The sequence below is a fragment of the Populus euphratica genome, unplaced genomic scaffold (genome assembly GCF_000495115.2).
Source record: "Populus euphratica unplaced genomic scaffold, PopEup_1.0 scaffold329.1, whole genome shotgun sequence".
In the NCBI taxonomy this organism is placed as follows: Eukaryota; Viridiplantae; Streptophyta; class Magnoliopsida; order Malpighiales; family Salicaceae; genus Populus; species Populus euphratica.
Window position 1 is genome coordinate 213421 of NW_011500009.1, and position 14274 is coordinate 227694.

At 32.3% G+C, this 14274-nt stretch overlaps 2 protein-coding genes and 1 long non-coding RNA gene across 3 annotated transcripts; 2 read left to right on the forward strand and 1 right to left on the reverse strand.

Annotated features, from left to right (window-relative positions):
• The first annotated feature begins 298 nt into the window (after positions 1-298).
• Positions 299-3219, forward strand: LOC105141337 (ferritin-1, chloroplastic-like). The gene is made up of 8 exons (XM_011048518.1): positions 299-676; positions 777-860; positions 961-1021; positions 1119-1206; positions 1991-2052; positions 2203-2268; positions 2617-2680; positions 2802-3219. The coding sequence occupies exons 1-8, from the start codon at positions 372-374 to the stop codon at positions 2837-2839; spliced, it is 768 nt and encodes a 255-aa protein (XP_011046820.1). The 5' UTR covers positions 299-371; the 3' UTR covers positions 2840-3219.
• Positions 358-9068, reverse strand: LOC105141336 (uncharacterized). Its single transcript, XR_845355.1, has 2 exons — positions 9002-9068; positions 358-480 (listed from the first exon to the last, which is right to left on the reverse strand). It is a non-coding gene; the product is annotated as an uncharacterized LOC105141336 (long non-coding RNA).
• LOC105141335 (ferritin, chloroplastic-like) lies at positions 8834-11070 on the forward strand. The gene is made up of 8 exons (XM_011048516.1): positions 8834-9194; positions 9295-9378; positions 9482-9542; positions 9632-9719; positions 9944-10005; positions 10145-10210; positions 10514-10577; positions 10697-11070. Exons 1-8 carry the CDS (start codon positions 8908-8910, stop codon positions 10744-10746), a joined length of 762 nt encoding a protein of 253 aa, XP_011046818.1. The 5' UTR covers positions 8834-8907; the 3' UTR covers positions 10747-11070.
• The last annotated feature ends 3204 nt before the right edge of the window (positions 11071-14274 follow it).

Below are 14274 nucleotides of genomic sequence, written 5' to 3' on the forward strand. Positions count from 1 at the left end.
CTTCAAATAAAAACTAAAAGTCTAAATACGTACAATTATCGGTCTCACATCGCGAGTATAACTGTTCAGTACACTCAAGCGAGTGAAAGAAAAAAGATAAGTGTTGGGGATCATATGATTGATACGTGGAAAGACTTTACAAAAAGAGGTTGCGTTCACACTGTTAGACCACGAGCCCTCCACACGCCCTCGACATGTGTCAAGATCTGAACCCTAAATATCTAACTTAATCCAACGGTCCGAAATAAACCTTATCCATCCTCTGGAACCTCCTCTCTGTATTTAAACACCCTCTGCTCCTTCACCCTCTGCACACCCACAAATCTCCATTTACTTAGCAAAAGACCTCTCTTTTTATCTAATTCTAAGCTATGGCTTCAACTTTTTCGAGAAGTGTTTCTGCCTTTTCTCTTGCATCAAAGCAAGGGGACACTGCTAGTGCTCTTGGTGCTAGTGGTGGGAATGGCATTTCTTCCTTGCCTTTGTTTTCCAGAAAGAAAAGGAACACTAGCCTTGTAGTTTCTTCTGCCTCCGGAGAAACTCTTACTGGTCTAGTGTTCCAGCCATTTGAAGAGGTGAAGAGGGACGACTTTCTAGTTCCTATTTCTAGTAAGGTTTCTCTTGCTCGTCAGTTCTATGTGGATAAGTGTGAAGCTGCCATTAACGAGCAGATCAAGTCAGTAATAACTTTTCTCTTTTTGTAAGAGATACATTATCTTGAAATCTCATTGTAGAGTAGATAAATATTGATTTGTGTTTGTGTTTTGTGTTAACAGTGTGGAGTATTCTGCTTCCTACGTCTACCATGCCATGTTTGCCTATTTTGACAGGGATAACATTTCTCTCAAAGGCCTAGCCAAGTAAGCACACAAGATCCCGTCTCTTTGTTCTTGGCTGCTTCCCTTTTTTTTTCTGTTGATTTGTAGTAACTGAGGTATGGTGTGGTCATGTTCTAATCAGATTCTTCAAGGAATCAAGTGAAGAAGAAAGAGAACATGCTGAGAAGTTCATGAAGTATCAGGTACCTACCAGGCTACCACTTCCTTTTAGGAACTCGAATATATTCTTTTTAATTTTTGGTATTCTTAATTAATTATTTTCCAAATATATGTGATTAGAATATACGAGGAGGGAAAGTAGTGCTTCACTCTATACTGAAACCCGTTTCTGAATTTGAGCATGGTGACAAAGGAGATGCATTATATGGTATGTTTCTAGACTCATGTTTATTGCTAGAAACTGTTGAAGTATTATTTGTGGATTTTGTCGATAATACAGAAAACACAAAAGATTTAACTAGTGAAAAGGATTACAAATATAAACTCTAAATTTATAGTTTTATTTTTCAGAACAAAAATAAGGCTAATGTTTGTTTTCTTGGAGATTTACAAGCCAAGAAGAAAACACTATTTCTATTACGAGACAAATAAAAATCTGAAATAATAAAGAAAATTAATATAAAATTCAAAATAAAATAATAATCCAAAAAAATATAAGAAAAATAACAAAATTGTTCCATACAATAACTTTCAAGTCTACTTTTAGAAGATCTAACGATCTGATAAATGAAACGATACTCACTAAAAAAATTGCATGTAGAATTACCTGGATATATGAATCCGAACCAATGGTTTAATTTCTTGATATTTATCTTTTTAAGTCATTATTCTAGTTTGATGTGATCAAATCTTCTCTTAAACCTAAACATGTCGCTTTTGATCTATAAAAACATCTACAAAGTCATTAACATGATCGGTTGGTGGCACATCTCTATCTAGTTATAGCAAATTATTATTAGAATACTCATAACCTTTAATTTTATATAAACCCGGCTACATCATAATTCCATCATGAAGTGACTTAGTAGGTGGATTTTGTCTCCAATCTTTGTTATGCTTTCCATAATATAGAGGTGTCAGGATATGTTTCTGTAATGGAAAACGTTTACGGTTTATAGTTAATTAACTTGGGCTGTCTTTGATTAATTCAGCTATGGAACTAGCATTGTCTTTGGAGAAGTTGATAAATGAGAAACTACTGAGCTTGCACAAGGTAATGTGTCTTTTTCCTTCACCATGCTTTTTCTATTTTAATTTCATGCAATTAGGAAGTATTATGTACTTTCTTGCATTAAATGCCTGGAATTGCCAATTTTTTCAGTATTGTGCTCATGAGCTATACTGTGTTCTTGATAAATAACAGGTGGCAAATGAGAACAATGATCCACAAATGCAAGATTTCATCGAAAGCGAGTTTTTGGAAGAGCAGGTAAGCTCAAAATAATTTTGTTTCTTTCCCTGGATATAATACTGGATTGAACACTTGTATGCACTTATCCTGTGAGATACACTGGATGGCGGCCGTGCTAGATTGAAGGTGAAATAAAGATATCAGATTATGCATTTAAAAACATTCACTCATCTATTTCCAGAAAAAAAGATTGCTTTTTTCCTCCTCTCAACAACCTGCTAGGCATTTGTTCTGTCCAAAACTGAGAACAAAATTGAAAAATTTACTATGGAAGAACAATCACATAAAAAATTGGTAACATTTTACTTTCACACTTGCAAGGATACTTATTACATCATACACTGACATATACAATTTTTTTAACAGGTTGAATCCATTAAGAAGATAGCTGAATATGTCACTCAATTGCGGATGGTTGGAAAAGGCCATGGTATGCTAATAAATTACATTTTAAGTATCTTTGTTACTTTCACCATGCTAGTCTACTTACTCTTCCATTCTCCATATATTTATAACTTTGGGTTTTAAGACAAGTTTTTGTGAACTTGCAGGAGTATGGCACTTTGATCAGATGCTCCTCCATGCATGAGGCTCATGCTGCATGATGTGAAAATACAATCTGCACCTGCTCTGGGTTCAAGTCTGTGCTATAGTAGATTTAGAATAACTTCTCTATGAGTTTTAATGGATTGAGGATAATAAATTTTCAGTGTAGGATGTATAATAGACATTAATGTAGTAAGGAGGTAGCTGCTTTGCTTTCAATAAACTGTGTGGCAACATTACGAAAACAGATTTGGACTCTTTTATTTGGAGGTGAAATGAATTTGTATTTTAAGTATGGATGTTGCTTGATGTTCCCTTTTGACTCCAGGCTGTTTGAGTGTAGAATCACTTCAGTCGATTGATCTATAAATATGGAGTCTGTTGATCAAATTAAATCATATGATTCAGAGCTGATTTTGTGAACCATGGCTTGTTTTATTTGAAACAGAACAATCATTACATTGATTTCTTGTTAAGGGCAGAGAAAATCCATTGATTGAGTTTTTTGTTGATACAAAAATACTGGAAAAACTACTGGCTTACCTTTCTCAATTTTATTTCTTGTTTTTTGCACCAAAAGAATGTCTGCTAGCAGATTTTCGAAGTTCTTGCAAGAAGAACCACCGGGGCTGGCAGCCAGCTGCTTCTGCCTTTTGTCTTCCATTCCATCGCCTTCCTTTTAATTTCTTTACCCTTTTCTCCCTCCATTAGCTCTATAAGAAGCTTCCCAACTTGATCTCTCTTAACATCACCGTTTATCTGCACGCTGATACCCCATTTGTTGCAAGCGAATCAACTGTTGGTTTGCTGCTCTGAGAAAAATGGCCAGCAAAAAAATAAAAAACAAAAGAACCCCACAACTAAGGCTTAAAGGACCGATTTCCATCCCAAGTGACTTACAAATACTCCTATTGACGGGTGCTTTAAAATCTGCTGTTGTGGACACTGACTTGCTAACATGCCTCTATCCTTTGTTTCTGTAAGGAATTCAGGTGAAAAAATGCTTGAATATGAGAAATTTGTTTAAATAATAAGGTTAGTGGCCATATTTAAAGCTAAATTAAAAATAAGATATATTCATTTTTAAAATTAAAATTTTACTGAAATTCAATCTTCAATATATGCTATTTAATACAATATTAGCAAAGTTTAAACTAGGGGTTGTTTTTACTGACTGGTGTTGAAAAAATGGGGGAGGTGCTAGCCAAATCAGGCTCCTCCATAGGTTTTCAACAATCTAGCATTTGAAGGACCCCCATTTTTGGCCGTCACTAACCTTTTTCTCAAACCCCATCCATAATTTTTTATTGTCATTTGTTTTTTAATGGGGTTCATGGTGGAGCATGGGAGAGTGGAAGAATCGTACGTAAGTGTGTTTTTGTGTTTTTTTAAGTGTGAGTGGGAAAATATGGGCAAGTGGGAGAATATGGGTGAGTGTTCTTTGTTTCCCACTTGTCTCTTCAAAATTTTAGTCCTCCTTTATTTTTCTTCCAAATACCATGGTCCTTCTCCCTTTCTTTTTAAGTTTTTTTGAAAACAACACCAACTTAATATAAAAAAATTAATCGATAATTTTGAAATAAATATTTTAATAAATAAAGGTATTAAAAATAAATTTTTAATTTTAAAAAAAACATTGAAAATGATGCAAACAAGTCAAAAAAAATTATAAACTCTTTTTTTATTTTAAAAATATTTATAAAAATAGAGGGTAAAAAATTGGATAATGACAATATACATGTCAATATTTTGATTTTATATTAATTACAAGTCTGAATATATGTTTAATATACATACTCGTATTCTTTTATTATATTTGTGTTAAAATTATATTTGTTTTGAGTTTTATTTTGTATGTTTATAGATTTAAAATTGTATATATTATATGCTTTCATTGAATATATTATATGGTTTTATTATGGTAAACTAAACATTATTGCTTATTATTCTCCTATATTTACAATAAAGGTTAACAAACTCACCATGATCGTTGCCAGACCTTATTATCCATAAGAAAGATTTTTTGTTGTTAGCCAGAACCTAAGTCAATTCTAGCATTTGTTATGGAATTAGGGCAATGAAGCTTCTAAAATTTACATACACCACATAATTTAATTTTTTTAAATCGAGTTATTAAATAAAGACTAAGTGTTCTTTTCATAAATTTAAATCAATAAAGTTTAGTCTATCATTTGTTATATACATATTAGCAAGCAAATGGAGAGTATCGATGTTATAAATAGTCTCGAACCCTCATTTTTTGTTTCACCATTCATAATTAAGCCATATGTATGATTATCATTATAATTCCCTGATACTAACTTTTTCAACTCTCTAGAGTTTAATAAAGTTTTGACATCATTTGAACTAATAATATCATGTCCATACAATAAAGTATTAGCAAAATAATCATAAAATCTGATACTAACTTTTTCAACTCTAGAGTTTAATAAAGTTTTGACATCTTTTTAATTAATAATATCATGTCCATGCAATAAAGTATTAGCAAAATAATCATAAAATAAATGTAATAAACATAATAAAATCAAACTTTGGTCCCTATCTTCGACCTTAACATTAATATTATATAAATTTAAAATTACTCTATTGAATTCATCAAGATAATCTTTAATATAATTGATTTGTTAGGGATTTAGTCATGTAAAAAGTTTTCAATTTTTTTTTATAATACAGTAGTTGTCTCATTAGTAAACTCTTTTAAAATCTTATCAGATAAATAAAGTTGAATATGTCTCATTAGTAAACTCTTTTAGAATCTTATCAGATAAATAAAGTTGAATATGTCTCATTAGTAAACTCTTTTAAAATCTTATCAGATAAATAAAGTTGAATATGTCTCATTAGTAAACTCTTTTAGAATCTTATCAGATAAATAAAGTTGAATAGCATTATATGTATATTCTATGAGATCTTATTTCTCCCCATCACCATCCCTTTAAATAAGTTTATACCTTTTAATATCTTAAATAAATCTTGTTGAACTAGCAAGACACATATCATAGATTAAAGTCATTTATATTATTAATTCAATATGAAAAGATAAAAGATTACAATATGTCATATAAAATTTCTCTTTCATCTCAAAATCCCAATGTAACCAAGATCACATTTTCTTTTCTTTCTCTAACATCAAAGTGTAAAGAATAAAAACAATCATATATAAGTCTTACCCTAAAATATAACAACTTTAGGTTTTTATATAGACTATATGCATGAATGTTTTTTTTCTTATTTGAACCCACAATTTAAGATAAAGACAACATATGCAAATTAAAAAAGTCTTTGGAGAAAATTAAGCACTCTTAATACTATAAATTATTAATTCGTTAAAATACAATTGATTTCCATTTTAATTTTCAACTTAATCAAAACTTAATTATCATTCTAATTCATGAGAACTCAAACCAGCTATCATATTTACTTAAAAACTCTAATATGTTATTATAGCCCTTGCTTCTTCTTTTTTACAAAAATTATCAAATTATTTAAAAATAAAAACTAACATAGGCTATAGAAGATTATGATATATTTTTCTTTAAAATAAAATAGTGTGATAAGCAATTTCACAATTCATTCATAAATTTTTAATAACTCCAATTATTTATTTAGAACATAAATATGGATTGCACAATATCATTCAAAGTAAAAAACAAAAATCATGGTTACTCTAATTATAATAATAATCAAATATATTTTACCATTCGAGTAGATAAAAAATCATAATAACCTATAAAATCAAAATCATATACCTTTAATTAGTTTTTTACTTGATTATAGCTTTTACTTCACAACTTCAATTTAAAAATAGTTAAATCAAAGATCTCAGTATGATTTTTTTTTTTCATAAGACTTATTGAAAAGCCAAATTCTGGCACCTAAAGTTGTCAATTCATTACTTTTTCCAAGTTTTAAATTTTGCAATAACTTTCAAATCATCAGCCGAAAATATGTAAGGCAACTTTTAATGACTTTCTAATGATCCAAAGAGTTCATTGATATTATTTTTATTCATTAAAAGTGGCTAAAATAAAAGATTATTAAAAACCCTAATTACTAGGCTTTTCTTAATCACTCTCATGAAAAACTTTAATTAAAATTAAAGATACAAAGAAAACATCTTAAAGTTAATTATGGACAATGATCTTCGTCCTATTAATTCCTTTCCTGATCCCCTTTCTTTTTCTCTAAGGATGGAAATTTGATGTGTATAAAACAAGGTATACTTTTCATTTTTTTTATATTCTTAATTATTGAGCATTTACTAATTTAAAGGTCATAATTGCTAAATCTTTTTTCTAGTTACCACAAATACTATGCAGATGTTTAGAATTGTAGTAAAGATTATTTTTTAAAATATTTTTTATTTAAAAATATATTAAAATAATATTTTTATTTTATTTTTAAAAAATTTATTTTTAACATTAACATATTAAAAAAATCCAAAAACACACACACACACACACATCATTTTAAATTCAATATAATTTTTATACACGTGGTTGTCCATTTTTTAAGGGTTTTCACTATAATCAATCATGCATGTTTTGAAAAGTAAAAACATTAAGGATTTTTTTCATTTGTGTGGTTGAGAATACATACATACATACATACATATATATACATACATACATACATATATATACATACATAAATACATACATATATATATATATATATATACATATATAAAAACATGCCTCCCATCGTTCATCGTTCATGGAGACCGGTGAAAAGAAAGCAATCAAATTGAGATGACCTAATCCAAATACTTATCAGATGGTAACAATGGCCGAAAATAATGGCACAGAGAAGAAGGAACTAGACATTTACAGTCCTCAAACGAAAGTCCATTGTTTTGCAACAATCTAAATCTGGCCCAAACCCATTTCTGAGCCCATTAACTACTGGGCTGGCCAATTTTTTGTTTTATTCATAGTCCATTAATCTGGCACCGTTTAAGAGTAAATCTTAATCTGTTTTTTTTTTTATCAAAATTTAAATTTTGTTTTTGTTTTAAATTAGTATTTTCAATTTTTAAAAATAAATTTAATATTTTAATATTAAAAATAAATTTTCAATTTAATATTTTTATATTAAAAATAAAATTTTAAAAATATATTATTTTAATATTTTTCTAAATAAAAAATTAAGAAAATTACCGTCATAACCCTTTCAATTGCCCGTAAATCAAGTGCAAGTTCTGGAACAGGGTAGAAACCGTAGGCAAACAGAACAAGCTTATTACTTAGTCTCGGATTGCGACAATGCCAGCTCAGAAAATCACAAGACAAGAAAAGAGGAAATATCCTCCAGTTTAGACCCTGTGCTTGTATAAATTATCCAGATCAGCCCCTATAACAATATTCATCAAATCCACCCTATACTCCTCACAATTTGTTACTCCAACTCAATTAAAAGGAAGATTTCATCAATGTAATTACCCTTCTCATATTCTTATCGGTATATTTATAATTTATCCCAATGAGTTTGAATTGATAAAATGTGATAAATAAGGTCCCGATTTGAAAAATTGGATTTTATCAGGGTCTTATTTCTGGCTCGACTTAATCACAGGGACTAAATTGGTTTCTTGCAAAGCGTGGCTGTCTCGCGCTAAATATGACAAAATACATGTCCAAATTCAAAGTTTTTGGCAGCGTGGAAAAATATCAACCTACTCGCACACCTATCACGTGATTTCACGCCACCAATGAAACTTTCAAATCAAAACGAAAAGTCTAAAATACGTTAAGTCTGAGCTCTAACTCCACGAGTACAATTATTTACTACACTCAAGCGATTGAGAAAGGAAGGACAAGTCTTTGGGATTATAAGATTGCAACGTGGAAAGAATTTATAAGGAGAGGTTCCGTTCACACTGGATAGACCACGAGCCCTCCACACGCCCTCCAATCGTGGCAAGATCTAAGCCCTAAATATCTAACTTGATCCAACGGTCCGAAACAAACCTCATCCATCCTCTGGCACCTCCTCTCTGTATTTAAACACCCTCTGCTCCTTCACCCTCTGCACAACCACAAATCTCCATTTACATAGCAAAAAACCTCTCTGTTTTTCTCATTCTAAGCTATGACTTCAACTTTTTTGAGAAGTGTTTCTGCCTTTTCTCTTGCAACAAAGCAAGGGGACACTGCTAGTGGTGGGCATGGCATTTCTTCCGTGCCTTTGTTTTCCAGAAAGAAAAGGAATACTAGTCTTGTAGTTTCTTCTGCCACTGGAACTCTTACCGGTCTAGTGTTCCAGCCATTTGAAGAGGTGAAGAGGGAGGACTTTCTTGTTCCTATTTCTCGTCAGGTTTCTCTTGCTCGTCAGTTTTATGTGGATGAGTGTGAAGCAGCCATTAACGAGCAGATCAAGTCAGTAATAACTTTTCTCTTTTTGTAAAAGATACATAATCTTGAAATTTCATTGTAGAATAGATGGTTATTGATATGTGTTTGTGTTTTGTGTTAACAGCGTGGAGTATTCTGCTTCCTACGTATACCATGCCATGTTTGCCTATTTTGACAGGGATAACATTGCTCTCAAAGGCCTAGCCAAGTAACCACACCAGATCCCGTCTCTTTGTTCTTGGCTACTTCCCTTATTTTATTTTTTAATGATTTGCAGTAACTGAGTTATGGCGTGTTCATGTTCTAATCAGATTCTTCAAGGAATCAAGTGAAGAAGAAAGAGAACATGCTGAGAAGCTCATGAAGTATCAGGTACATACCACTTACCTTTTGAAAATCGATTATTTTCTTTTTAATTTTTGGTATGCTTGATTAATTATTTTCCAAATATATGTGATTAGAATATACGAGGAGGGAAAGTGGTGCTTCACTCTATACTGACACCCGTTTCTGAATTTGAGCATGTTGAGAAAGGAGATGCACTATATGGTATGTGTCTAGACTCGTGTTCATTGCTAGAAACTCCCAAGTATTATTTGTGAATTTTGTCTCCATTTAATCCCAGCCATATTTTAATGGAAGTGAATTAGTTGGTGGATTTTGTCTCCAATCTTTGATATGCTTTCCATTACATAGAGGTGTCAGGATGTGTTTCTGTAATGGACAATGTTTACAGTTTCTGAGTTAATTAACTTGGGCTGTCTTTGATTCAGCTATGGAACTGGCATTGTCTTTGGAGAAGTTGACAAATGAGAAACTACTGAGCTTGCACAAGGTGATGTGTCTTTTGCCTTCACCCTTTTTTTTTCCTGCAATTAGGAAGTATTATGTACTTTCTTGCATTAAATGCCTGGAATTGCCAATTTTTTCAGTATTGTGCTCATGAGCTATACTGTGTTCTTGATAAATAACAGGTGGCAAATGAGAACAATGATCCACAAATGCAAGATTTCATCGAAAGCGAGTTTTTGGAAGAGCAGGTAAGCTCAAAATAATTTTGTTTCTTTCCCTGGATATATATAATACTGACTTGAACATCTGTATGCACTAATCCTGTGAGATACACTGGAAGGAGGTCGTGCCAGATTATGCATTTAAAAACATCCATTCATCTATATCCAGAAAAAAGATTGCTGTTTTCCTCCTGTTAGGCATTTGTTCTGTCCAAAATTGAAAATTTTAATATGGAAGAACAGTCACGTCAAAAATTGGTAACATTTTACTTTCACAGTTGCAAAGATACTTATTGCCTCATACTCTGACTAATACAATTTTTTTAACAGGTTGAATCCATTAAGAAGATAGCAGAATATGTCACTCAATTGCGGATGGTTGGAAAAGGCCATGGTATGCATATAACTTACATTTTCAGTATCTTGCTGCTTTCACTATTCTAGTCTACTTACTATTCCATTCTCCATATATTTATACTTTTGGGTTTTAAGCAAGTGTTTGTGGACTTGCAGGGGTATGGCACTTTGATCAGATGCTCCTCCATGAGGCTCATGCTGCATGATGTGTAAATACAATCTGCACCTGTTCTTGGTTCAAGTCTGTGCTATAGTAGATTTAGGATATCTTCTCTAGGGTTTTAATGGATGGAGGATAATAAATTTTCAGTGTAGGATGTATAATAGACATTAATGTAGTAAGGAGGAGGTAGCTGCCTTGCTTTCAATAAAATGTGTGGCAACATTACGAAAACAGATTTGGAATCAATGATTTCATGTACAAGCATGATCTGGAGATGCAATGTACTAGTATTTTAAGAATGGAAGTAGCTTTATGTTCCCTTATGACTTCATGCTGTTTGAGAAGAGAATCACGTCAGTTGATTGATTGATCTATAAATATGGAGTCTGTTGATCAAGTTAAATCATATGATTCAGAGCTGATTGTGTGAACCATGGCTTGTTTTATTTGATACAGAACAATCATTACGTTGATTTCTTGTTAAAGGGCAGAGAAAATCTATTGATTGAGTATTTTGTTGATACAAATATACTTATCTTTCTCAAATTTATTTCTTTGTTTGCACCAAATGAATGTCTGTTGGCAAATTTTTGAAGAAGTTCCTGCAAGAAGAACTACCGGGACTGGCAGCTTCTCCTGCCTTCGTCTTCCATTCCATCGCCTTCCTTTTCATTTATTTACCCCTTTCTCCCTCCATTACTTCTCTAAAAAGCTTCCCAACTTGATCTCTCTTTACATCACCCTGTATCTCCATGCCGATATCCCATTTGCTGCAAGAACACCAACAGTTGTTTTGCTGCTCTGCAATAAATGGCAAACAAAGAAATGGAACTCAACAACTAAGACTCTCATCTCAAGGACCGAATTCCACTTGCAAATACTCCTATAGATGGATGCTTTAAAATCTCCTCTTGTGGACACTAACTTGTTAACATGCCTCTATCCTTCGTTTCTGCAAGGAATCCAGGAGGAAAAATGGTCAGAACTTATTATAAGAAAGTTTTTTGGCTGTTAGCCGGACCCTTCGCATTTCCTGCGGTGTTGGTACAGTGATGCTTCCAAAATTTACATGAATCTTAAATTTTGAGCATGAAACTACTTTTATACCTTTGAGAGGTGTTAAGCCCCTTTCAACAAGAACGCGGAACTGTGTGCAGCCTAAGAGCCCACAGGTGTGTAACAGTAGGTTAGGAATCCCAAATTCCTCAGCAGCATCATGTGTACAGACATAGCACCATCAGAATCATCACAGGTCACCGGCTGGACGTTGGAGATGAAGCACTGTCATCGAGCCTGAAAAGTATATTGCGAAATGGGACCGAGCAGTTTTTTGCAGTGGATTCACAGAAAGAAGGGATGCCCTGAGTTGCATCAGAATCATCTGTCTGTGGGAGGCCGTCAGGTATAGCTTCGAACCGAAAGTCCGGGGAGCCATCCAGAGAGTTAGAGCCTCTGGATTTGAGAAGTCGTGTGTGGTTATTCTCAGTACTGACAAAGGTTATGTGGAAGCCATTAAAATGTAAGAGTTTTGCTTACTTTAGCATTGGGGCTTTGTGACCCTGAGCTGGGAATGATACGCAAACAGCACGAGGCTTATCAGCTACTTGATTGAAATCCATCTCCCTCCCTCCAATTGCCATGTGAGAGTGAAATTTTACATTTATTGGAAGGGGCAGATCTCTCCCCTCCATTATATAGTTAAATTGATTCAATCCATTGGTAAAAGGTAACATTGCCAACAAGCATAGAGGTGATGAGCATTTCTGTAGTGAACCCACTTGCACGCCACGTCGTTTTGTAGTCATGATGTAATATATTGAATCTTAATTAATTAGCAAGTTCATCACGTCTGTTATTTTCTGAATTATTGAGGATAAAAAGCAATGCCAAAGAGAGATATTGACTTGTATGTCGTCATTTTCCAGGCTAAAACTATAGTCTTATAAATAAATAAAAACAAGTATAAAAAAAATGTATGTTGAATATTTTAAACATAATAGTAAGTATACTTATTGAATATAGATTAAGGTTCTATAAAAGATTGTATAATTTATCACTCAGTCCTTATTACTCGTCATTTTATGCCAAAACATTTATTGCAAGATTCAACCAACACCATCTTAATTAATTACATCACTAAAGAAGCTTCATGAGCAAGGAAACTGACTAAAAATTATCTAAGATGAAGCAAAATTTGCTTTTAATTTGATTTCAAATATGTTTATTAAATATAAAAAAGTTCTAATAATTTTTTATAAAAATTTTATTTGACCCATATATAAAAATTTAAGAATTTGTAGAGAAATAATGATTTGGTAGATCATTATATCATATTAATAATTATTATTCTTGAATCTTGCTTGGTAAAATACTATTGAATTTACTAGTAAATATATTATTTTAAATTATTTAACTTTTTATGTTAACCAACGCTAAGGGTTTACTTTTAGGTTATCATAACTTAATTATTCAATCAAATAACTCAATCTATGACTCTCATGCACCTAACTTGATGCTTATCTCATAAGGATCATCGTATAACTTAATATCTAGGAATTACGCAAATGACATCAATCAACCCAAGCTAAAACGAGGATGATTAGAAACCTTTGATATGAATCGATTCGCCATTCTTAATCATCTAATTACGCAGATTAGAAATAATAATGACGCGGTAACATGGTAAAGATAGAAGTACTTATTGAGAAGAAATGGAGAGTGAGTAGGCAATAAATTTTTGAGCTTCCCAGTCCAGTTTCACCACAGATTCTCATTTCTGCAGCAGTCAAGTGGAAAGTAGTGATGGGGCCATGGTCAAACTTTGTGAGGTGTCCATACCTCTCTCCCTGACTCTCTCCCACATATGCAGACACAGACAAGAAAGCACTGTCCATTGCTGGTGCTATTAGATTAATGAAGTGTTGGGTAACTGATGAGCCATGATTTTCTAAAAACTCTCCTCGACCATTACATGAAATTTATAATTTAAAATGGGGTTATATCTTTTGAGCGTTAAAGCATGACGTGCACATACTCAACTCTAAATTAGACAAGGGTGAATCCATATTCAACTCTAAATTGAGCCATGGCAAACCCTCAACTCTAAATTGAGTTAAGAACTGACATAATTCTAATTCAAGTCATGGTACATTTACATCCAACTGTAATTCAGACTGTAAGATATTCTCGTCCAGTTTCAAATTAGGTTAAGATATATCTGCGCCATAACTTATATTAGATCAGGATATATCTGCACCTAACTCCATGAAAGATTATGGTACCCCTATCCCTGATCGATCTTAGATATAATCACAGGCTAACTCAATTCCTCTTAGGTTAAACGTGTAAATTGGACTTAACTCTTTTTAGATTTAGTAAATAGCTAAAAAATAACTCTATATTGAGCTTCACACACTCCCAACTTGAGCTAATAATTATAATACTCATCACATTTTATTACATACAAACAAGTAATTTATTTTTATATTAATTAAATATAATGACATGTATTAATTCATTATTACAAGACTATATTTCGACTTCTCATATATTATACGAAGCAGGTCAAACT

Bases quoted from the DNA above. Each gene is read 5' to 3' on its own strand.
- LOC105141337 (XM_011048518.1), top strand. From the start codon at position 372: ATGGCTTCAACTTTTTCGAGAAGTGTTTCTGCCTTTTCTCTTGCATCA. The intron at 1,022-1,118 runs GTACCTACCAGG...ATATGTGATTAG, and splicing joins AGAAGTTCATGAAGTATCAG to AATATACGAGGAGGGAAAGT. The intron at 2,681-2,801 runs GTATGCTAATAA...GTGAACTTGCAG, and splicing joins GATGGTTGGAAAAGGCCATG to GAGTATGGCACTTTGATCAG.
- LOC105141335 (XM_011048516.1), top strand. From the start codon at position 8,908: ATGACTTCAACTTTTTTGAGAAGTGTTTCTGCCTTTTCTCTTGCAACA. The intron at 9,379-9,481 runs GTAACCACACCA...TGTTCTAATCAG, and splicing joins GCTCTCAAAGGCCTAGCCAA to ATTCTTCAAGGAATCAAGTG. The intron at 9,543-9,631 runs GTACATACCACT...ATATGTGATTAG, and splicing joins AGAAGCTCATGAAGTATCAG to AATATACGAGGAGGGAAAGT.